Here is a 23,753-nt window from a genome sequence, read left to right on the forward strand (position 1 = left end):
AACCAACCAAACAAAAAACCCCAACAAAACAACAAGAAAAACCCACCACAACAGAAAGGCTCTGGACATATATCTCTGCAGCTGCCTCTCAAGTTAGAAGCAAACATTTGCTAAGTGGGCTGTTCCAGCCATGATCYGGTGAGAATCAGGAGAGTGGTTACACTGGGGACAGTCCCTTTTCTCACCTACCCTCTCAAAAAAAMTTGACTGGCATAACACACAGGAAGTGAACTCACCTTCCCAAAAGAGCCCTGTCCCAGAACCTTCAGAAGTTCAAATTGTGAAGGATCAGCTTTCTCAGAGCCCTCCTTCACATGGTGTGTGATGTTGATTTCTTTCACAACGCCTTCACCCTGAAAAAGAGGACACATGATTGAATGGGAATATACTCCCACACAAGGGAAAAAAAAAAAACACCCTTATCAGATGAAGAAACAAGGATTGTAGCTACAAACTCATAGGAACTGCACCTGAGAGAACCATAAAAATTGGTGCTTCTCATAGGTATCTCCTGTCTTCAACCTCTGGAACAAATAAATCACTGGTAGACTTCCACCAAGCAGCCCTGTTAAATATCCTGCACTCTCCCAAACGCTGTGCTCCTTTGTCCTTGAACCAGTAGTATTGTATTTCTTTGAACTGCATTTCAGAAGAGTGCTTTGAAAGCACCTTCCTTTTTAAGGCACTGGTGGCAAAAGCAGGAGTGTTTATGCCACTAAAAATCCCACAACACAAAAATACGGCACTGTTGTCAAAACATGGACAGGGCTGGCAAAAATCAGACATGTTGGAGCCCATCTGCTCAGCAATCTGAGCAACTCTGCAACATAAGTCTTAGTGCATCTTCAGCACATACAGATGATGCTTTTCAACAGACTTAAGCCTTCAAGAAGATTGAGGGGAAGCCAAGGTCTCTGGCACATGTTTTGTTTAAAACACATTATTTTATTTTAAAAATATATATATATACACACACAGAAGAGAAAAACAGATCTAGTCAGAAGTAACTAGAATCATTTCACCAACAAAACYAGGCCAGAACTGTCTGTCTGACCAGAGCATGAGAACAGCCACAGACATTGAGGTCCTACTGAAACACTTCCTTTCCTCAGCAAAACTTGTCCGTACCTGTGGTGCATAAAGCCCAGAATTCGACCCAGTAAAAACAYCTTGTGCTGCTTTCTATTTGCATCTCCAGAAATAAAGAGAGGTTTTGTGCCACTAGTCTTCCAGCTGTGCCTTTCCTTYTACTTCTCTCTAATTACATGCAGCCATCTAGGTTTCCTCTAAACTAGACAGTGTTTCAGCACCTCTCCTGATTCACTGCAGGGAGAGCCCAGAGGCCAGGCTAGACTCAGCTTCCCACTTCCATAGGTATGAATCTCACTCAAGACAGAASTTCCTTGTGCTTAGACACCTTGCGAAGGCAAGTCCAGGTTTCTCAGCCACACCACCGTAAGTCAGACATTATCTGGTTACTGCTTGGACCTGAAAGTAAGCAAGTATGTTCCAAAGGGTATTAAACCCAGYTGATCTCTGACCCTAGTGAACCTGTAGCCAGAGGGTTCCAGAAAGCTGAAATTATCATTTAGCTTTTCCCCTTCTGGACTAGGGGAGAAAAGTTGYACTGTTTTGTAATTCTATTCAGATTCCTGTTTTGGAACTCTCCTAATTAAAACAGCTTTTAAAAACAACAGGAACCACATTTCAGCCTCTGCCTCCCGCACAAGCTGCACACCGGCCCACTCTCCCCACCCTCTGAGCGCAGTCTCAAGGAAGGTAACCTCGGCAAACACAGGCGGATGTGGTTGCCTACCTGCAGAACGGCACTGCGCACCCTTCCTGTCCCACTGTCGTGCTCTGCTTTTCTCTAGATTAGGAAGTGGCTTTGTTTCCACGCTTCTTGATAGCTTTATTGTCTCAAGACCCTGCATTGCTTAGACACGAAGTTCTAGCAGAGACGCTCACGCTCTCAGCTGTGCAGCACAGACAGCCCAAGYGCAAGGAAAGGGCAGGCGGACGAAAGCTGTGTCCCACATTAATCTGCCTTCTGTTCTTACAGTGGTCTCAGTGATCGCAGACAAGAAAGACCTTATAATCTCTCTARCAATAAACTTTCATGTTCCATAAGGTCTCTCAGCTTAAATCAGCCACCTTAGGCTGCTGGTTGCGGTTGGAGGCTCAGTCCATCGCAGACAGCTGTCAGCTAGAAACAGCTTCCCATTTTGAGCCATTAGCCTGAACTAGAGTTAGTTAGGAGGTCTCTGTGGCTCCCTTCCCCTCCTGTCATCCATTCCACATCACCCAGCACTCCTAGGAGAGACCCTGGGAAGGGWCTTGGAGGCAAGTTTGGGGAACGCTGCATGCTTGCAACAGCTCCGGCCACCCACCTTGTCTTTTGGTCAGTCACTTGACCAAAACGCTCAGGCGTAGAAGTGGGCTGCTCAGGGTCAGCTAAACCATCAGATGTAGTACGAGAAACAGCCTGTATCCTAGATGCYTCAAAGATCAGATCAGCATCAAGTCAAGTTAGGCCTGTCTGTTGGCTAGAGGGGCACTCTCCCTCCTCAGCATCCAAACTTCATGAAAACATTAAGAGAGACCAAACCTGCACAGCATCAGCATTTGTATCGCTGTGCGGCCTATTTCACCCGGCAGCTTCACACAGCTATGCACAGAGGAACACTTAACTCTTGTATCCCCTCTGAGGAATTTGGAGGCATCCATCTACCACAGCTCTTCACCAGCTGTGGAGCGACGTATTTTCACAGGTACGAGAGCTCTCTGCCTTAGCCAATAGCAAGACCCAGTGTGTTTAACTGCAAGTGGTTTCAGCAGGACAAGTTGCACTCTCAAGGCAGGCAGAGATTTGCATATAGAGCCTGCCAGCTAGACCAAATCAGCAAACATACCTACATGCCAGCTAGACCAAAAGCGGCACCTACAGAGACACTGTCGATAGCTTTCTGAGAACAAGCTTTGAGCTACCATTTGGCACTATACTGATACAAAGGAGGTTTCTTCCCACGGACTCATCCAGTAACTTACAATTCAACAGTGATGACTCTGGACACCAGACCCTACTGCTCGTTCAATAGCACTTCCAAACAGGTCTCTAGTACAAAAGCACCAGCTTTTCACTGATCTGCAGCATGAACAGGCTTCACTTGCACGAAGGTAAGTTTCTTACAGCAGCACCATTAAGCAAACTATTCCAAAAGGCAGGAAAACAGAAAAAGCAAAACCAGGATTCTCATCCACAGACTGTTCTGAATATTCGTTGGAAGCATCAGCCCACTCGGACAAACCAAAGCCAAAGCAGCCTCCTGCAAGCTGAGCAAGCTAGCGGCAATACTAACCGGGTTGGAGAGCTGGCTGGGGGCAGGCAGTGGCAGGCTGCAGGGCTTTGCTCGATGTTTCCTGTGTAGCCACAGTGYGAGGAACGCGCAGATGCGAGGAAGTTTAGGGTCCCTCTCCATTCTCCCATCCCGATCAACATCGCACAGCCCCAGTAACCACCAGCACTGCGGGCTCCTCAGGAAGCACGGCAGGCTCCTGGGGATGAGGGAGGCTCCCACAACGCTACATGGCTGCCACGAGTTTGAGGTTGCAGGATGGAGGAGATACAGGTGATTAAAGCCCAGCTGGCAGATGCGCAGTGAAGACAAGCGACTCAGTCACACGGAGAGGCAGGTTCATGCTCCCACTCCTCAGCAACAGCGCTTGTGGTTGGGGCTTTTTTTTTTTTTTAAAAAAAAACAAAACAAAACAAAACAAAAAAAAACCCCACAGCTCCTTGCTCACTTTGGTTTCCCTGGTTCAGACAAGATGCTTTCTGACAAAAAACGTGTCCTGCCTAGTTTAAACAGCCTGACTTCCATCTAGTGTCGCATGAATCTCATGTCAGGTTGTGAGCTTTGGGGGTATTTCCACAATAGGGGAGTATTCTGAGAAGTTACTCTTTAAAAAGGAAGAGAAAAGCAAACAAAATACTACACCATGCAAGGTACTTTTAAAGGCATTTCTGAAGTGGACATGTTCCGAACCCACTACTGTTCAGATTTATTGGCAGGACAGAAGGCAATTTTATTTATTTATTTATTTATTTAAGTGTCTTGAGTTTTACATTTTAAAACCAATCCTTTTACCTCTGTCCCCCTCCAGCTCTGTGTTCTCCTCTGACCTTTCCATTGAGTCAAGAAAGACATGAGATGTTTTCTGGAGTGACACTCCAGAAAGTGCAGATAAGAAAGAAACCCCTTGAAATGAGTAAGATGACACCCACACACCTTTGACATTCACAATAACCCTGTGCTCATGTTGATTTCTGAACTTCTCCAGAGAGCGTAGAGTTTGAAAAGAGGATCTTGGTTTGGACCCAGAGGGACTRCTTATGACTGTCTTGCCTTCTCCACCCCCACACCATGATCTCTGATAACCCATAACGAAAGAAACAAATGATTTAATACCAGCACACCAGCTGGTCCCAGCGCCGCAAAGGGAACCTCAACAATAGGTGACAAAGTCCAAAGCAAGGGAACTTGGGAGGTTGAGTAGCTGCCAGAGAACGGTACAAAACAGTGCTGAATAGCTAGCTGCTAAACAGATGTCTCCAGGAGACTCAGTTCTTACTGACACCTCTTCATTCCACCAGGGTCCCAGTAAACTGGAAATCATGTCAGCRCACAGTCCGAAGATGAGCATCAGCAGTTACAAGGAAGCTTTATGTTGCTCAATTAATCCATGCAGGAGCGGCAGGCAGCCAGCTCTCTGCATGTGGGCCTGGAGCTGTTTCTCTCAGATCTGGCAAATTTTGTCCCAGCTAGGACAATTTAACATGTTATCAGCCACCCAGCAAGGGAAGAGAAGCCTTTAAAAAGTAATCAAAAAAGCCACTACACATACATGCCACTAAAAAACAGGGGTCTYGACCCCAGCAAGTTGACAAGATCAGAAAGCCACAGAAAGCGACAAGAATGATTGCACGGGAACGGGTGTGGGCTGGGAGGAAAGAGGAGGAGGATGAAGACAAGACTAGGATGTCACGTGAGCAAGTGACTAATAGCTGCTTTCTGTATTAGCATTTCTACCTAGCTGCGATGGGGCAGTAGGTGTGTATGGCAAAAATGTTGTTTTTCAGAGAGGTAATTGTGAACACTGCTTACGTCTTCTCATAGGTGCCCACGTGTCAGACTGTTGAGACTATCTGTCACGAGACAAAGTGTGAATTCAACACAGGAGTCTCCTTGAGGCACACGTCTATGGCCAGCTCTCTTACCTTGTCTGCTGAGTCCACAAGGTCTTTCTCTATCCAATTGATGTCTGATTTTGCCTGTGGAACAATAAATGAGTGTCAGCACAGAGGGTCTGTGATACTCTGTTACTGTTTTCCCAACAGGTTAGTCTAGCAGGACCAGGCAAGCTATTTACAGAATCACTGATGACATCCCAACACATGTTCCTCCTCAGGATGTGATTTTGAGTTGTGCTGATGGTGTCAGAAGAGGAGGAGGAGCCAGCTGGTATTAAAGGTTTTGAAGGACACTGACAACAGGCAGTGGAGAAGGACAAAGTGGTGAAAATCAGTCATACGTTCCCCAAAGTTCACAGCCTCACCACTTAAGAGAGAGTGACTGGACTTCTGGCAAGCTGATTAGCATCCAGATCAGATTTTTCTGTCAGCTACATCTGGACAAACTCCAAAACTTTTCTCATAGTGGTGTCCTGAGTTTTCAGTACTGTAAAGCTGAGAAGTTTGGGACTCTCCCTCCCCTTGACTAAGAGAGAGTTTCTCCTTAGGGGAATACTCAGCATTTCTAAAGCAACCAGGAGGAACACATTCAAATACAAAAACTCATCGCATCCCCTGAGGACAGGGAAGGGCCAGCTCAGCTGCTCTGATAGGGGTCCCTGAGCAGAAACAGAAATACTAGTTTACATTGCCTCTAGGAYCAGGCACAGTTCTATGAACCCATATGGGGAGAGATGCAGAAGCATTTAAAAGGAGCTGAGAAAAGAACCACTTTTCAAATAGAATGTGGCACTCTCTCCTCCCAAAAACTCAAGACTTAAGGGAAGAAGCAAGTTTTTGGAAGGTCAGACTTCAGATCCCCAAGTCTGTTGTATTTTATTGCATGTATTTAGATTTGCTATCACAGGTTCTTTTTTAGTTGGTTTTGAGAGAAGGAGCTGAAGTTTAAATAAAAACAAAATCACCCCCAAATCAAATCAGATTTAGAACATTTCTTCTGAGAGGTTCAAGTCTTCAGCTGCAGATGAGATAAAACTCATGTGATTGCACACAGAAGGGATCTGGAGAGGGACTTGAGCAGTGACTTCATGGGAACCTGTGTTGCTGACAGGGATCTATGGCTCCAAGAACATCAGCTGGGTGGGCACAGAACAAGGCAGGATGACTGTGACCCGCTATCAGTAGCCTGAAAGTAGGACAAGAGCTAGAAAGAAATGAAAGAAGAAAAAGTAAGCCCCAAGGGAAGGGAGGGGCTGCGTGAAAACAGTGATATTAGAGTCAAGAATTAACTGATTTTAAGCTCCGGAAAGACTGAATCAGATCAGAGGAGCCACTGCATTCACCTCTTCCTCCCCCTCCACTGCTCTCTTGGCACAGGGGTAGCAAAAATCTCTTCAGATCTGGGAGAAGGTAGCTGTCCCACTCCACTGTGGAGGGAAGTGGATGCTCTTGGTAGCTGTCTGACACATCTAACAAAGCCACAACTGAACCCCTTCCCAAGCTTCCAAAAGTGATCACACAAACCTCAACACTCCCTCCTGGGCATCACATCCACCTACAAGGAAACCTGCTCCTTCACTGCTTGGGCTCTGCAGCACCTTGCTCTGACCACTGAGTGTGCGTAAACCACCAGTTTGGTGGGATGGGTTTGATTTTTCTGCCAAAGCCACAAGCATAGCGTGGCTTTGCAGGTTCATCCTACCCACGTAAGATACTGCTCCTGGGAGCTATCAGCCATCTTCCAACGCCTACAGCCTCAGGGGAGGCCATTTCATACAGATTCCTGCATGACTGGGAAATTACATTTGCTGCTCCTGGAAAATTGAAGAACACCCACGCCCACCGGCCAGGTTTGAAATCAGGAAGTTGCTACAATTCAGAGGAGGAGACAACTTTTGAACTTCTTAATGCCGCGTTCTAACTGCACAGATGGCTTAGTCATCCTAGAACAGGGGCTGGGGACACACATAATTTCTWTCCAAGACAAAGAAGTTTAAAATACAAGTCCTCTTTCCTACTTCTTCCTCTTTTTGAGGAAGAATTTTACAAGCCAGAAGCAAAGAGACAGGTTTGTTTTTGCTCACATTTTGTCACTTTGTTGGTTGATAGAGCAACACATCTGAATGCAAGGGGGGGGGGAACTGCAAGAGCTAGCAACAGATTATGCTTTTGGCATTTAGCTTCCTATTCATCAACAACTAACCAGAAGCTGTTTTAATTTCTGTTGCTTCACACATGCTCTGGTCCCAAAACATTCCCAAAATTCTGGCAGCACCTAGGAAAGGCATTTCTTAGAGAACAGTTTTACCATGAGAATGCCTTTTCCAAAATAGAAGTTGCTAATTAAAACTGGACTCTCTAAGGCTCTCTAAGGTCAAGCAATTCACCAACTTCTCATGTCCTGCAGAACAGACAGCACAGTACTGTACGCAGATATATTTTATCAGCTAGACACTTGCCTCCTGGATCCTTGGCTTGCTGCGAAAGAGGAGCCTCAGCATCTCCAAAGCTCTAGGCTGCTATTCTTCCATAGTTTGCAAGCTGGCTTCTGAACTTGGAGCTCTCTGCAGCACCCAGCCTAGCACAAGAACCCCAAGTAGTAGTTACGTCACTGGGATGTATTTTGGGAGTTTTCGCTGAAAGGAAACTGTGGTTTCATATGGGGAAATCGCACTTTGTGGCGATCACTGCACAATACCGGCAGCCAAATGAAGACACTGGATGATTTTACTGCTGCCTATATGCAGCTCTTTCCATCAGCAAATCTCAGCAAGCTTTTCAGGAGGATTGGTACTATAATCCCCCATTTTACAGATAGGAAAAYGGACACAAGGAGTGACTTTGGTCACTGCTTAGCCAGCAAGAGGTGACTGAAGCTCCATCCAGCTTTCTTCCCCAAAGTCACGCTGCCCCTGCTCCGAGCAGCACACTGGTTTGTGCTGATTGCAGCACAAACGCGATCCCGGTGCGATCAGCTGTTCAAACCCAGCACTGCACATCTCCAGGGAAAGGGCTAGAAGGAAGCATTTTCTGCACTCGTTACTGCTTTCTCCCTGTGCTTAGCAGCCTGCGCCCTGCTGGTTCAGGTCTTTCGGAACTGCTGAGTGGCCCCATGTGAGGTTTGCATGCTGACATCTTATGAGAACATTACACAATTCTGCCCACTTGCTCAGGGGTCAACTCCTACCTAGCAACACTGCTCTATACAGTACATCTGAATGTCCAGGGATGTCCTAATATGATCAGAGGGGGAAGGAGATAGGAACTGGAAYGAGCCAAGTCAGACAGTGCAGACATGGGAACAAGGGTGGAGGGAAAAGAAAAATAATTATAGTCCTGTGTCTCTGAATAAATCCTCCATGATATCTGGGTTTGCAAGGAAAAGAGAGTAAGCTGTGTGCTTAGTCCCAGTTCCCATCAGGAGGCCACGTGCGTTTCATCTATGCAAAATACATGCTCTATACGGTTTCACAAGTTACCCAGCTGTTTTACTTGTGTCACTGCAAGGTTGTTTGCTATTTATCAGCATTCCTTTAGCTGTGCCCACTCTGTACCTTAAAAGTCACAGCTGCCACATCCAAAATTACCATTCCTTGCTGAACTTCTTTCCAGATGCATGCAACTTCTGCAGCTGTTAAGTTGCTCAGTGTCTCCCTGAACTGCAGCATTAAAACTGCTTCCAAACTACAGGTATGTCTACACAGAAGCACCCCAAGAGCTCTTTGCTCACTCACATAGCTGCACCCTCATTTCTTCCTGCCTCACCAGGGGTCTGACTCAACCTACCCACCTCTTTGCTCACCCAGAAACAGCCCTCTGAACTCCTGAGGCTTTTCACAAGGAAGAGGCCCAATATGAAGTCACTCTGCTAAACTTAAGAGACCATAAGATATTACTAGTTGGCAGTAGAAGCCATCAGCTCTTCACTGCAGATGTGGTTAACAGCCAGCAAGGGGAGGGCTGTTGCAGACAGTATGGACCTCAGTCACTCCTCTGTCTCTGCTCCCAAGAGATGGGATTGGTACCAAATAAACAGGCAATAATTCCAGTATAAGGTAATTCCAATATCACCTTGTATCAGAGAAGCCAAGCATGCGGCATACACCCAGGGAAACTGTGGTACAGGCACCTGCCTGTGAACAGGCAGGTTGCAAGTGCAAGAAACACACAGGCTGAGCCCAGGGAAAAGTCTCCATCTGTCATCTTCCAAGCGACCTTACACATGCAGGATGAGTTTGACCCTCTCAGAGCAGATTAAAATTGCTTCTAGGCATTATTCCATATTTTTGGCAGAGGCAAAAAGTTGGGGAACAGAACCAAGTTTACCAATTCCGTTCATCCTGTTCCTATGCCCAAGAGTCCTGGGAGAGCTCAGATGAGACAATCTGAACAACAGCAGGCAAGAAATTGTTCAGTAGACACTAGCATTGAAGCTCCAAGACCTATCTACAAGCTCTGTGTGAACGTGCTGGCACAAGCACCTTATTCCCAAGAAAGATGACCTCAATTCCAATGGTGACAGATAGAAATGATTCTCGGTACATGGTTTAAAGGTGCTGTAATTAATTCTGTGTCAGCAGACGAGACTTTAGGGCTAAGCTCCAGCAAGTCTAGCATCAGCTTGGTAAAACAGGACATCTTGCTAACCCTAGTTTTAAACCAGAATAATCAGGGACTGCCTTTGCCTCCTGCCAAGATCCAATTACATCCTACCAAGCACTGGAAACGATATCAGTCACACAAAGAGGGGAGGGAAGGATCAGAATTTCACAAACAGGAAGCTGGTGGTGTGAAAACTGCTGTCTGAAGAGAGACAGCTGCTATCATTTCAACATGCTTTAGAAGTGGGACTTGTGCCCCCATGCTAGACCAAAGAAATGCTTCAAGAGAGATTTCRGCTGCAGGCCAGAAAGCACAAAGGTCTTGATGAAGCTGATGGAGACGCATGGGTGCTTGCAGCCCTAAGAGTGCGTGGTGGCTGGTACTGCAGCTTGTGAAGACCTCTCCAGCCCCAACTGCTCTTGGGGACTGACAGGAGGGTGCCTGTGCCACCAGGGTCTCCGGAGCCTGGGAGCTTCACACTCCTGAAGTTTTGCACAAAGTGGTGCTGTGCAATCTGTTTTGGAACAATGATCCCYGCCACATAAGAGCAGCAACTGCTGGTAACCAGTGCTCCTGCTTTAGAAGGAGCTTGCAATAAATGGGAACCACGAGATCCCACTAGCTTCACTCAGGAAGCAAGGGTRCTTTCTGCTGTTGTAAAGAGCAGAGAGGCAAAGCCAGTTTGGTCTGCAACGTGTTTTTTTATTTTTTTCTTTTTTAAGGTGGTGATTCTCAAAAAGGGGAACAAACAAAGCAAAGAAACCTCACCAGCCACTGCCTCCCCTCGTGTGAGGACCATATTTGGGCAAGGCTGATAGTCTTTCTCAGCTGCAGCTGAAGAATTGGTCCAAAGTAGGTACTTTTGCCTGCAGTTCTTTGGTGGACCACCTTCAGGTGTTTCTGGGACCACCTCAGGCTGCAAAATCCTGCAGGGAGCCCATGTTGCCCTAAAGCACAGATCTTTCCTGAGCAGAGACACACTGTGCACCTCAGCAAGCCAGGGCTTCAGCTCGTGCTACCCGTGCCTGAACGCACCTGTCAGCCAGCGCAGATGACAGACTGGACCTGTTCGGAGAGAGACAGGCCAGGAGGCACCAGAGAAAGGAGATTTGCAATGAGGGCACTCCGACCTCAAGGCAGGAGCCATTTTGACACAAGAGGAAGCTCTGCCCACAGCAGCAAGATGGTTGTATCTGCAGCTGCAGATTTCAGCTCGCTTTGTTGCCATCCACCGACTTCCAGGAAAGCGCGGCAAGCACCGCTGCCTCGTACCACAGGAAACCTTGCCTCTGACCAACATCGGCCGAGAGGATTGTGACTGCTCCCGGACCTGTCGGGAGCTGGCTGCTCTGTTAGGCTGCAAAGCATCCCCACGTACCTGTGCTGAACGCACCTCTCCATGACGCAGCTACCACGTCAGCCCACCACTGCCTCCAGTTTAGTTGCAGATTTTAAAACCGTCAGCCAAAATGTGGTAACCAGCACTATTAAATCCTAGTTTTGACAAGGCAGCCCATACTGCAGCTTAGAAGAGAAGTTAAAAACAGAAGTCCAGCCAAGCAGAACATTTTGCAAGATTGTATTAATTTCATTCAGTTGTTGAAGTCAAAAAAACAACCAGGAGGATTCAAGAGTTTCACTTTTTCTAATTAAGTGGGCATTTCATTATCAAGTATGTATTCAAGAGCTTAAAGTTTGAAACCATCTCTCTTGCTTACACATACCACACGTACAATCAAAGAAAAAAAAAAGTCATGTGAAGCCTCAAGTAGATTTAAAGACCTTCCTGCCAGGAGGAGAATTTGTCCTGTTCCCTTGCACATGCCCCAACTAGTTTAATTCTAGCCGACACTCCCTGTGCCATACCAGCTCCTTCAGTGCTGTACCTGGCCTTCCCTGCAGCTTTGCAACCTGCCGGGCTCCGATTTTCGCACTCCAGCATCATCCCAAACATCATAGATCCAGCAATAGTGCAGGGCTGCATGCTCCAAGTGAAGGTCTGACCACTGCTTAAACATGTTTTTTATTAGAGAGAGTTTCTTTAGCTTAGCATGTGCTTGCACACATCTGCGAGAGGTCAAGGAAGAAGGACCTTGCACCAGAGCTCCTCAGCTGCTTCCAACCGTGCTTGGAGCAGGAAAAGCTGTAGAAGAATTCAGCGTTGGAGGTTTTATAAAAGGAGGCGGCGGATGCAGGTACAAGGTGGGCCTGTGCCTTTGACACATCAGATAATTCACAACAGCTTTTGTAGGAGGAGGGAGAAGCAAGAGAGCATAAATGCTTCAGGTCATGGACAGAGTTTAAAAGAAGAGGGAGATTCTTAGAGCAATCTGAGAGACAGATCTTCAGGGAACGAGACAGCTTTGTTAGTCCTGGTGCACTTTAAGCAAAGCTCATGCTGAACAAGGGCATATGCTGTTTTGACAGACAAAAGSCTCTGCAAGCCCGCCAGAGCGCATGGGGTGGGGGAAGGCAGGGCCTCCTGCAGGGCAGCTTTGAAGCTGGAAGTCTCAGACAAAGTCACTTCCACAAACACAGCTAAAGAACACCGGAGACTTCGTCAGCTGGAGCTTCCTGAGAAACGGATAATGATGGGGGTGGGTTCCTGACAGAAAGCGTTTGCACTAGAGGTTTGCAAGAAGAGCTTAGTAAATTCCTAAAAAGGGAATTGCTCCTTACAATATGGAATATCCAAGCTGTTCCACATTTAGGGGGAGCAGCTCTGTGCCAKGCTCTACAGGCCCAGCTCATCAGAGAAGGTTCGCTTTTCTTGTAAGTACGAAAGCAACCCACATCATCTTCCATGAAGGTGGACAGAGTTATCACAGGAAGGAAATGCTGCAAAATCCTGGAGGCCACAAATTAGATACCAGCACCCTCTTGGGCAATACACAGAAGAATGGCTGTAACAGAGCCACAGGACTTCCCAGCCGGATGCGGTGGGACAGCAGTGACAGATAGCAGTGGGTACAGGGTGGGACAGGCTGTCTCACTGCCAGTAACCGGCTGAGAGTCGCAAGGGCACTGAAGCCACCTTGGCCAGGTACRGCTGGCCAGAGCTGCTGGGCTCCCCATTCGTGCTCACTCCAGCAGGTGGCACTCGGAGCATCTTTAAAGTCCAAAATGCGTTTCTGTTCTGAAAACAGGAGGCAAGAGCAGAACGGACCCATTTCCTAAGTAGGTTTTGGAGGAATATTCAGCACCCCTGGAAACAGAGGGGATTTAGGAACTGACACAGGGATAAGGCATTTTCCCAAGCAAAGCCTGAAGCTGAAGGAGGAAAATGAGAAAAGTTGGCATCACACAGTGAAATTCCCATGGCAAACCAAGCCTTTCTGCCTCACAGCATCCTTTCTGATCTGCTCAGTTGTTATCCGACTCATCACATCAGGAGCACCAAAATTGCTGCTTTACACCAGAGAGCTGGGGTCTCTCATCGGACAGTGAGTAGATACAGAGAGAGCAGAAAAACTCTGGCACAGACACAGGGATCCCCCCTCGCACTCCTTCGCTCTCCTCCCTGCTCCTGGGCCAAGCTCTCCAGGGGAGGAATTCTGGCACCAGATCTGGCAAGTTTCTAAAAGAGAGGGAAAAAAAAAAAAAAAAAAAAAAAAAAAAAAAAAAACTCCACCCTTTCCAGGCACAAGTCACAACTGGCTGGGATCAGCTGACATTAAATAGTTGGGGCTAAAGACACAAGCTCAGGCAAAAGACCTTCACGAAACAGAATTTCCGATGGCTCATTTGTGGCCCGCTAACTTGCTGCAGAGCTGCATTCACAGCAGGCAGAACTTTGCACCCAGTGAAATGAGATACCAAAGAGGAAAATACCTTTAAATGCCAGAAGATAAGGAAGAACTTAATTACGTAGCTTCTAAAGAACAAATTAGTCACCATTTAGAAAGTGCAAAGGATACTGCCTCCCCGGAGCTCTAGAGATTGCTTCCCAGCAAGGAGAAAAGTTAGTCCATTCTGRTCAAGCTCAGACAAACTTATGTTTTGATGGCGGTGAAACCAAAAGACCATGCCCCAGACTTTTCTAAATGAGTATCATTCTTAGGAACTAGTACTGAAGCACTATCCTCCACCCAGACGTGCTGCAGTTCGGCTAGTTTCAGACTCTTGCTGGAGAAAGCAAAGACTCCTTCTAACTGAGTTAGAAAATATAACACTGGTTTCACAACTACAAATGAGACTTGTTTGCTGCCCCTGGAGTTATCGTGGGATGTGGAAACTATTCTCTATCACAAGAACACGCAAATTCCATACTCCTCCCACAACACACACGCTGCAGGCAGTTTTTTTTGTTGCAAGATATTCATGAAAATGGTYTTGGGACTTGGTAGAGCCTTTGCCCTATACATACCACATTTTGGTATGTGCATATTTAAAGAATCCACCTCTGTCTGACCCTCTAGGAAGGACACGTGCAAGATGCATAGAAAGTAAAGTGTTTGTCACTGTCTCAGAAAGAGGCTCTGAACTGCATCAGCATTAAAAGAAAAAAAAAAAACACACATGCAAAATGCACCCTGAGCTGCGTGTTACTGGCACCCTGGTGAGAGCATATAGGATGAGTGCCTGCCATAACCAAGCAAATTTTCTTTTAACACCTGTAAAAAACCCACTGTGGTAGCCAGCAACCACCCCCCTCCACTGCTTAGCCATGCTGCAAKGCATATACTTGACCTGGGCACTAGGCCCACGACAGCAAAACACTAAGACTGGCAGCTTTCCTCTTTCTAACTATCACATTACTGGATTATAGTCATCCTGAATATCAGGAATAACATGTTTTGTCCTTTTCACCTAAGATAAGRAAACTTCATTTTAAGGAACTTTTTTTCCCCCCACTCTTTGTTGATGCGGAGACTGAGGCTCCTGTCTTGTTGCTACGCCTGCACAAATCAGCCCAAAAGAAGTKGCAGCCCCGAACACTATACGCACCTTTAGACATCAGTCTCTGGTTTCGCATACAGTGCTTTCTCACTGGCCTGCTGACAGCACAGACATCACCTCCCCCTTTCTGTAATCAGATACTGCATATTCCTGATCTGTAACTAGGCCAGCCTGAGCCAGAGTAGTTCAGCTAAATACACCTCTTCTTACAGTGAGGGAATCAATACTACCACATCCCAGAGTGCTTACAGGAGCACAAAAAGACTAGCAGTCAGTTCAGTATTCCTAGACCCACCCCAGAAGCTTTGCTGAGGTCTAGGTTGCAGTGTTTTCTGCAAGCGTGGATTAAGTCCTTGCATGAATGCTCCCTTCACAACTGGAAGCTGCGGTAGACAAGAAACACAGACAGGTCTGACAGCTGCTCGCGACACAGCGTGTTTGTTTTTTTCTCTAGGGAAGAGATGAATTCCCTCATTTTCCATATCTGAAGATGAGGTGACCACTCCTGGATCTGCACTCCAGGACAAGCTAGGGAAGGGCTCATATTCCAAGCTGCAGTGAGGAAAGGCTCTTTCTGCCTTGGACCAACATGACAGCAAGAGCTGCTGGAGTTCCTCCTAAGCCCAGCCAGCTGGGACAGTGCCCCTGCTTTCCTCACYGCAGAGGCAGCACCAGGCAAATAAGCCACTAAGTAGTTTTCGCTAAGGGCAACAGGGAAGGGGAAAGGCTCCAGGCCAGGCAGGAATCTTTAGCTCAAAGCTCTCTGTGTCCAAAGTTTGCAAGTGCTGCTTGTCCCCTACCCACTTACAGCACCCATGGCAGCTGCTTCTGTTTTTATCTGTGCTGTCTGGTTGCTGCAAAATCCCTAAAACAGTCCATAGCCTCTCCCTGCGGTAACGCTTGACAGGCCACACAGCACAGTGAGGGGAAAAGAGGTATTACAGATTCACCTGGAGCTATGGAAGGAATTTACTGCTTGTGTCAAAACCACGCTTCAGCTTCCAAATAAAGCTGACACTTGTAAAGCTGCAGGAGCTCCGGAAAAACTGCTCATGTCTACAGGGAAAGCGCCAGATCTGCACCTGTGTCAGGGATGAAGCCAGTTGCCCTCCAAATCCAGTGAACAGGACACAAAGCTCAGAGTTAAATAATGCACCTGTGGCCCATTCCAGGGACACATTTTCMACTCTGACCCTTTCAAAAATCAAACAGGAATAAATAAGTTCTTGAGTTTGAGCTCTTCGGGGTTCTCACCAGCATCTGTACGCTCTGCCATTTGTCCCTGGCACAGAGGCAACRGTCACCACTACAGAGCTTCCCCACTCCATCTTCTGGGGCTAATTTCAACCCACCTTTCTTTCGGAGAGAGAGAGGAACACATGGCTCATCTAGTCCTCTGAGGAAGTGYGGATAGAGCTTTGGCTTCCCTTATGCTTCTTCCTAAAAGAAGCAACARCTCAAAAAGTCATGAGAAACAAGGCCACGGAAGGGCTGACAGAAGGATCCTCTTGCTTTGCTGCAGGCTCAAGAGAACTCACCCTGCAAACCTTGATGAAGGGTTGGATGGCACAGGTTTCCTCCAGCTACCTCAGGCAGCARAATAGTGAGTGTTCCCTCCTTCCCCCCCCTCAGTAAAAGAGGGTTTTTGGGTACAGATCTATTAATTCATAAGGAGGATGGAAAGGGGAAGAGGAGAAACCACAGCAGTTTGGATCAGTCAGAACTACGCCAGGCACAATGTGCAGGAGGTCGTTACAGCGCTGCTTGCGAGCTCTGCAGACTTTGCTGCATTCCTCATGTGCAAGTCCTGTAAACTGACCCCTCTTCAATTATTCATTAGAGTCTGCAGCTCATCAGAGACTGGGCTCCTCAAACAGGCATTTATTTGTTGGGGCTTTTTTTTTTTTCTTTTAAGAGCTCAGAAGCTTGCTGTTAACCATAGCTCAGCCTTGCCAAGGACGAAGAGCAAACGTTCTGGCAGGAACAAGCTGGGCAGCTGTCAGGCATTACATTAAAAACAAAACCATTTGATTACTTCAACTGACAATATGGAACAGCCAGTTTAACTAAGCRTTTTACCACTGACAGGCTGAAAAAGCTGAGTGTTAAAGAGTGGCAATAGCTCCAGCCAGTCCTCGTGTTGGAGAGGGGAAGGCAAATTTCCAGGCAACACGGCACTCAAGATGTTCTGCTCCCATCAGGTTATCCCAGGTGCTATACAGACTGCGGGCACCAGATCAGCAGCATCACCCCTTGCTAAGTTGCTGGAGGGGGAAAAAAAGAAAAAAGAAAAAAAAAAAAAACGGACAGAAGAAGGGATTTGCTGAGATACCTGTATCTTCTCACATTAAACAGCTTTCTGATTCTTAGAGAAGACAGCAGCAGCTGTGCAAACACACCAGGCCTCTTTTCAAAGGAAAGCATTTCATTTGTTTGTTTTAAAACCCTTCATTTTAAGAGGCCAAGATTAGAGCTGTGTCCAATATTGATGAGGATCACACCACTGAACACATCTTCTGTCAACAAGATTTGCACTCAGCCTGGAATTAAAGTTGTCTTGCAATGCTGATAACACGTGGCCTAGGTAACAAGAGACCCTCACCACCTGGACACTAGATGGGCATGCTGGACTTGCCCTTTGATGGCCAGCAGGTCTCAGATGACTCTCCCCCCCACCCACACTGTGAAAAGCAGGTGCTTTAAGTTCCCCCATCTGACCTCCCAGTTGGTGATGCAGCTCCAGAGGAAAAAGGACAACTGTCAGTGGATGTTTCTGCCACACACTCAGTGAATTATACAGATCTGGGTAAGAGCTGTGTCTTCTTTGCTGCGTTCCCGTTATGGTCTGCAGCCAAATAGCCTGAGCAGGTGGAGCACCTTACATCTGGAACACACAGCAGAGCTGGCCCTTGCTCCTGCCTCAAGGTCTCAAAGGTCTCTTTTATGGTGCAAAGCAGAGCTGTAAGAGGTTACTTATTCACTTCCCTGGTTTTCATTGTGCCACTGTGATTATCACCCAAGAACAAGCTGATCAGCACTCCCAGACTGTGCCAGTGTTACCTCCAGAGAGGGTGGGCACGCTCAGCACTGCAAATCCACTCCTCTGCTCTTCATTATGAAGTGATTTCACTAATTGGGTGTTGTACTTTCATGCATAATTCCGCACACTTGGCACCTTCAGGGAGCACATGCTCACCCCTCAGCCAAGCTGGCTACAGAGCAGGCTGTAAAACATCAGTTACGAGAGGTTCAATTTTTCTCCTGAATTCAAGCCCTCTGTTGCTGTTCCCCAGCTGAACAAGGACCAATCTTCAGTCTACCTGACAATTAAAATCTAAAGAACATAGGAGGGAATGAGATTCAGTACCTAGAGACCAACACACAGCATTGGCAATTAGCCCCTGGCACACAGCAGCTTTCAAGAGCGAGGCAAGAGACCTTCCACTCTGCTTCCRGGGTGAGACCAAGATCAGCACAGATAAGCAGCACTGCTGGGGAGGGCAGAGGGTTAACTCAGGGACTGTCACAGGAGATGTTTCTCTCTATGGAAGAACACCCTGTCAGCCTAGCCTGTGTCAAAGGAAAGCAGGAAACAGGAGGAAAGCAGACTCAGAGCCCTCCCTGAAACGCATAGGATGCTGGGCACAGCAGTCCTACAGCACGAGGCCTCCACCACCAACATGAATCTGGAAGAAGAGCTCTTCTGTTAGTAGCCCACAGAAGTTGCACTGAAAACCCTATACTGACTACACTGCTGCCACCCTAAAGCCCCAAAGGGAGGAGGGGGGAAAAAGAGCCATCCCTGTACACCTATCTCTTCCAAAGGTGGCCTGCTCAATTTAGCACTGGATTAGCAATCTGGTTTTAGGGACGAGGTCTGGACTGCCTCGCTGATCGCAAGCTCCTTACAGTAGGGAACATCCAGATAAGCAAGGATTCAGACATCAGCAATTTAGGAGCACGCTCATTGGCAGGAGAGTGCTCAGCTTCTGAACCTGTGAATTCCTTACGGCACCCAAACTGAAATGCTGTTGCAATGACCCTGACCCTACAGAGACAGGTTCCTTTCATGGCCATGTGAGGGGAGGCAGTCACTCTGGATAACTCTGCCCAGTCTGTAGGATCCTGCAGGCATTTCCAAGATACTCAGATAAAAACACCAAGGTATGATACTTGCACGGACCTGCATACCACAATTCTTCTCGAAAGATGGGAATCCACACAAAAATAAAAGCCACAAGAAGTTGTAAAATGCACGAGATGTCCTCAGCAGGAAGCCAAGTCGCAGTTAGAGAGGCAGCTTGGAAGTATCAAGCTATTTGGAGACCACAGCCAAAARCCTGGCCCAAAACAACCCTCACTATACCTATAGTGACCATTGCTTTGTGTTGCCTGTCCAAAGACCCTTAAGATGCAGCAACAGCAGGTAAGATGGTGAGAYAGAGAAGACTGAGGCATTGGACGGCATCAGTCTTGTGCTACCAGCTGCAAAGTTCCTAACTCTTTTGAGGAACTCTTGGATTTCTGCCTTTCAAAGTTTCTTTGGTTATTGCCCAATGAAATAAATATTGTACTTCTGGCAGCATCCCACTTATGGGGACAGGGGGAGGGCTGGCACTTCTGCGTGGGTGTTGAGTAATCCCAGTTGTCTGCTGCTTTGGGCTATTTTTAGAAGAGATCACAGAATTAGCTGCAAAAGGATAGCAAATACAATCATAGAATAAAGGTGCCTGTTACCCTTACAGCTCTCCATGCACAGCCTGCTAAATTTGAGGGGCAGGTAAGGGATCCTGAGCAACTTTTAAGCTAAGAGTACATAAATCAAAACATTTACTGCTGCTTCAGCTCTCCTCCTTTAGTCCTTGCTATAGGCAAAAACCAAGAAGCTAGTGCCAGAAGCTGTTGATGACAATGTCTACCCCCAAATGAACATAAAAATACTCAGACATTCAGTTAGCTACCTGCCTGCTTCCCCTCTCTGGAGCATCAGAGCTGGTCTGGAGTGCCAGAGTCAGCCCTGAAGGTATGTGTTTATAGTAGGGATTTMATTTGTGTGTGTGCTGGTAGACTACGTACCTTGTACAAACTTGGAAAATACTAAAGAGGCTATTTCAGGAACACGTAACAGAGCTTCATACATTTAAGAAGTTACCGAAAATGGGATGGTCAGACACTGTGCACAGGCATTTTGGGCACAGTGCCTTGGAAAAGTGCAAAGCAGGACACCTGTACCAGCACAAGGCCCTTGAAGTTCCCTTTCCAACCTGCTGTGGGATGTTGGACAACTTGCCCTGCTTCTCTGCTCTAGCTCCTCACCTGCGATGTGGACACAGAGGGACAGCGACAGACAGAGAGGGACAAAGAGAACTAYAACTCCTTTTAGGCTTCTATCACATGATCTTTCTGTGGGGCTGCATCTACACCTGGAATCAGCCAGGGTTGCTCCCAGTGTGATGACCTTCAAAGAAAGAAGCTGTAATTATTTTTAAAGCAACATCCTTAGCTGCTTTTACAGGAGGGCAGTATAGACAAGTGTTTGAAGATGAAAGGGGCGAAGTCCCAAGTCTTAGAAGTCCAGCTGGAATATAACCAGAAGAGACAGATTTTTTTTTTCATGCCAGAGATGCAGACACAGTGAAGAAACATGAAAAAAATAAATATTCTCAGGGGAGAGAAGCGCACATTATCATTGACCTGACTTCCTCTGACCCATGCCAGATTTCTTGCAGGCCACTGGAAAAGTGCCAGTCCAGCAACTGGGACAGAAATGCAGATCAGGTAATTGAGATGCTAGAGCAATAAAGTTCARCATGAGTTTCTGGAAAGGAACTGGCTGAGAAGTAGACAATTGTTTTTAGGCTTAAACTTCTTTGTGATGGCAACCAACTGGAAAAAAAAAACAATAAAATAAGCTTCCATGTCCTTTAGCACAGAAGAGGAAGATGATTCAGTGTGACAGACTGCCATAGGGCATTCACTGAGTGTAAGGCGCAGGACAAACTCTATACAATCCATTCAGCAAGGTCTCCCACGCCAAATCAAACATGTAGTGTAATTGTTCACGGTCACAACATGCACGTGTTAGAAAAGGAAATCCTGAAAGACTTGCACTTTCGAGGTACTGCTCTGCACAGTATCTTGCAGGACAGAGAAGTATGGGCACAATTTTTACTGGTAGAAAACACCCATATTAACAATACGGGTCCTGGGTCTCCTGCCTGGAAAGGGCTCATATCAGAGAAATCAAGTCCTGCAACATGTTGTTGCTCCTTGCAGAGCAGGAAGAGCTTTYGGTGTCTGAAGAAGGCCCAGCACGTAAGACCGTAGCCCAAAACACAAGACACACCAGCTCAGTTGCCTCTACTATTCCCTGTTAGTATCACTGTGGACACAGAGGGTAACTTGTCAGAAGTGCAACTCTTCCCAGCCCCGCAAAGCCACGAGAATAAACTGAGATACTAGGCACTCAGCAAGGACAACCACGTCAAAGCACTTAAAAACTCTTGCATTTCTCATCCCATCTGGCAAGATCACAACATAGAGAAGGGYGTAAACATGGCACCGGAACACTCCAGAGATCCTCACTTCTGACCCTCTGCTGTGGCCACCTGTCCATCTCCAGTGTGCTGGACTCAGGTAGCTTTTCCCRTGCAGAGTTCAAGATAAACCTTGAACGCTGCTTTTGGGAAACTTTCCAGGTGTGTTTGGATGGCCAAAGAGACAGGAAAAGAGAGGGTTCGTCTTCCCCCACTTCAGGCCCTCACACTCACTCTCCCACATGCACCATCCAGATTACAAAGCAGCAGCTTAAAGGATTTAAAAATAGTCTTCCCCAATCCATTCACAAAGTCACTTCACACACTGCATGCAGCTCAGAGGGATGAGTGAAAGACTTAAAGCTAGCTGCATTTTTACCTGGGATGGAGGATTCCCACCTTCTTCGGGAGCAGCCTGCCCATTCTGCAAAGCAAGAGAACCCTCCATTAGCRAATGCCAGGCACGAGGACCGCTCCTCTCACACCCCCTTGGATTGTTTAGTTCAAGAGCCTTTCATGCAGGACGGATAGAGAAGGACGCCACTTTCAGCCATGGTACAAGATTGCTGAGAATTCCCCACGTGTCTAGAGGACATAGCAAAATACTTTTTCTGCCAAGAAAAAGACCTTGCATAAATAAGTTTCTTGTCTGAGGTGTGCCTCCATGCTCTCCCCAACAATTAGTTAGGGCCACTTAGAGTTTCACCCTTTCGCTCCTCAAGCATGAATTCCCAGGGGTGATGTGTGCAGGAGTTCCACTCTCAGCAGCACAMCCTGCAGAAATTGCTCTAGAGACATGGTCATGCTGTTGCACTATCCCACCTCCCATGCTCACATTGCAGCTGCACCCTCCGCTGTTGCTGTGGAGCCATTAAAGAAGCAAGCTGGGGAGATTAAGTAAAGGCAGTGAGTGCAGTTTACAGCCTCCAGGCCACCTTTGGCCTGCAAGTCAAGTTTTTGTTGCTGGAGCTCTTTAACAAAGTCACAACAGTTGACCTGAACTGCCTGGAATGGCATCGGGCTGGTCACACTCAGAGCTGAACCAAAGGCATATCAGGTTCAGCACAGCACCGTGCCTGGAGAAGCCAGCAGGCGCAGGAGCAAAGGTGGGTGGGATTTGCTTAGATACAGATACTCAGAGCATGATAAGCGTGTACCAAAGTTTTTCTGCAGACTGGGGAGAGAAACAAGGGCAAGAAGATTTTGTTTTGATGTCTATTCGTACTACAGTGTCAGGCTGCAAAAATTCATGGAAGTCCTCATGTTCTTTGAAAAAAAATCAAAGCAGACTTATTCACTTGTCTTTTGCTTTTATGGCCCAAGAGAAGAGATGCAATGCAGTTATATTTCAGCTTCAGACTCTTAGTTCAGTTTGGGTTTTACAACATTTCAAGAGTTTAACAGAAAGAAAGCCAGCTCCTTCCTGGAAAAAACAAGGAGACTTCAATCTGGCATACTGGAGGAGTATGCTACCCTCTTCCACTCTTTAGCCTAGATTCATTTTACTTTCCTTTAACACAAAGCAAGGGAAAACTTGCACTTATTACTCATCAGAGAGCTTTTGGGGCCACTGGAAAACCTGACGCTAATACCTCAGTAGGTTTCTACCGCATTCAAATGGTGCTTACAGGTTTATGTCCTTCTGTTTTCCATAGGAGGTCATCACTGCCATTTTTAAACTGCTTGGGTACCAGCTTGCAGCCAAAAGACTCATTTAAGTAAAAGCTTAGTTTTCAGATGCTCCATATTCATGGACAATAGCCCAATGTTTCCATATATCTCCATATTTTGGCCTCTGTCCTCCCATTTTATCCTAAGGCGTGCTGCCTGCAGCACATCACAGAACAGCTTAATTCTACTACAATGCACAGTACTGCTGCATCAGCTGAGGAGAGGAAGATTTGCCTCTTAGACTGATGCTAGGCCAGCAACATTTTTATTTATCTGGACCCATTCTGAGCTCCATAAACCACCCGCTGTACCAACTGTAGTAAGTTTTAAGTTTCTATATACTTTCAGCCAATGGCTGAAAAAAAGTAACAGCACTACTACATAAGCCAAGTTCTTCCAGAGGAACACAGTCCTCATGTTTACACAAAGCTGTTGCTGCCATTAGCATAAAGAATATCTAAGAAGTGAAGTAAGATTTTGTGTTTATGTATATCCTCCACAAAGAGGGGAGAGATACTGTGCTCAAGATAGCCAGCCTTGGAAACATGCTCATGTTTACTGGTTCAGCTGTCACTGATCAACAATTCATAAGTCGTTGCTAATCAAAACCATAACTCTGGGAGGGCTGTTTATGTCTAAAACAGCTCATGTCCCATAAGAAGGAGAATTTCCATGTCAAACAGAGGGAAGTGGAGCCTGGCTCACGGTCTGGAGAACGGATCTACACGGCACGTGTCAGGAGAGGGAATAAGTTGGGTATGGGACAAGCACCTTCCTTCCCTTGGGAAGATCAG

At 46.8% G+C, this 23,753-nt stretch overlaps 1 protein-coding gene across 1 annotated transcript in view; it reads right to left on the reverse strand.

The window, feature by feature from the left end:
* Window positions 1–22,305, reverse strand: part of RPS6KA1 (ribosomal protein S6 kinase A1) — a 37,252-nt gene extending 14,947 nt beyond the window's left edge. The window contains exons 1-4 of the mRNA XM_085305124.1: window positions 22,210–22,305; window positions 21,668–21,712; window positions 5,279–5,332; window positions 237–353 (exon numbers count right to left, since the gene is read on the reverse strand). Of these exons, the coding sequence (XP_085161250.1) occupies window positions 237–353; window positions 5,279–5,332; window positions 21,668–21,712; window positions 22,210–22,305 (312 nt within the window). The remainder of the gene's footprint in view (window positions 1–236; window positions 354–5,278; window positions 5,333–21,667; window positions 21,713–22,209) is intronic.
* Between the last annotated feature and the right edge of the window lie 1,448 nt (window positions 22,306–23,753).

This window comes from Rhea americana, unplaced genomic scaffold (genome assembly GCF_003343005.1).
Source record: "Rhea americana isolate MKP2758 unplaced genomic scaffold, rheAme1 scaffold_215, whole genome shotgun sequence".
Taxonomy (NCBI): domain Eukaryota; kingdom Metazoa; phylum Chordata; class Aves; order Rheiformes; family Rheidae; genus Rhea; species Rhea americana.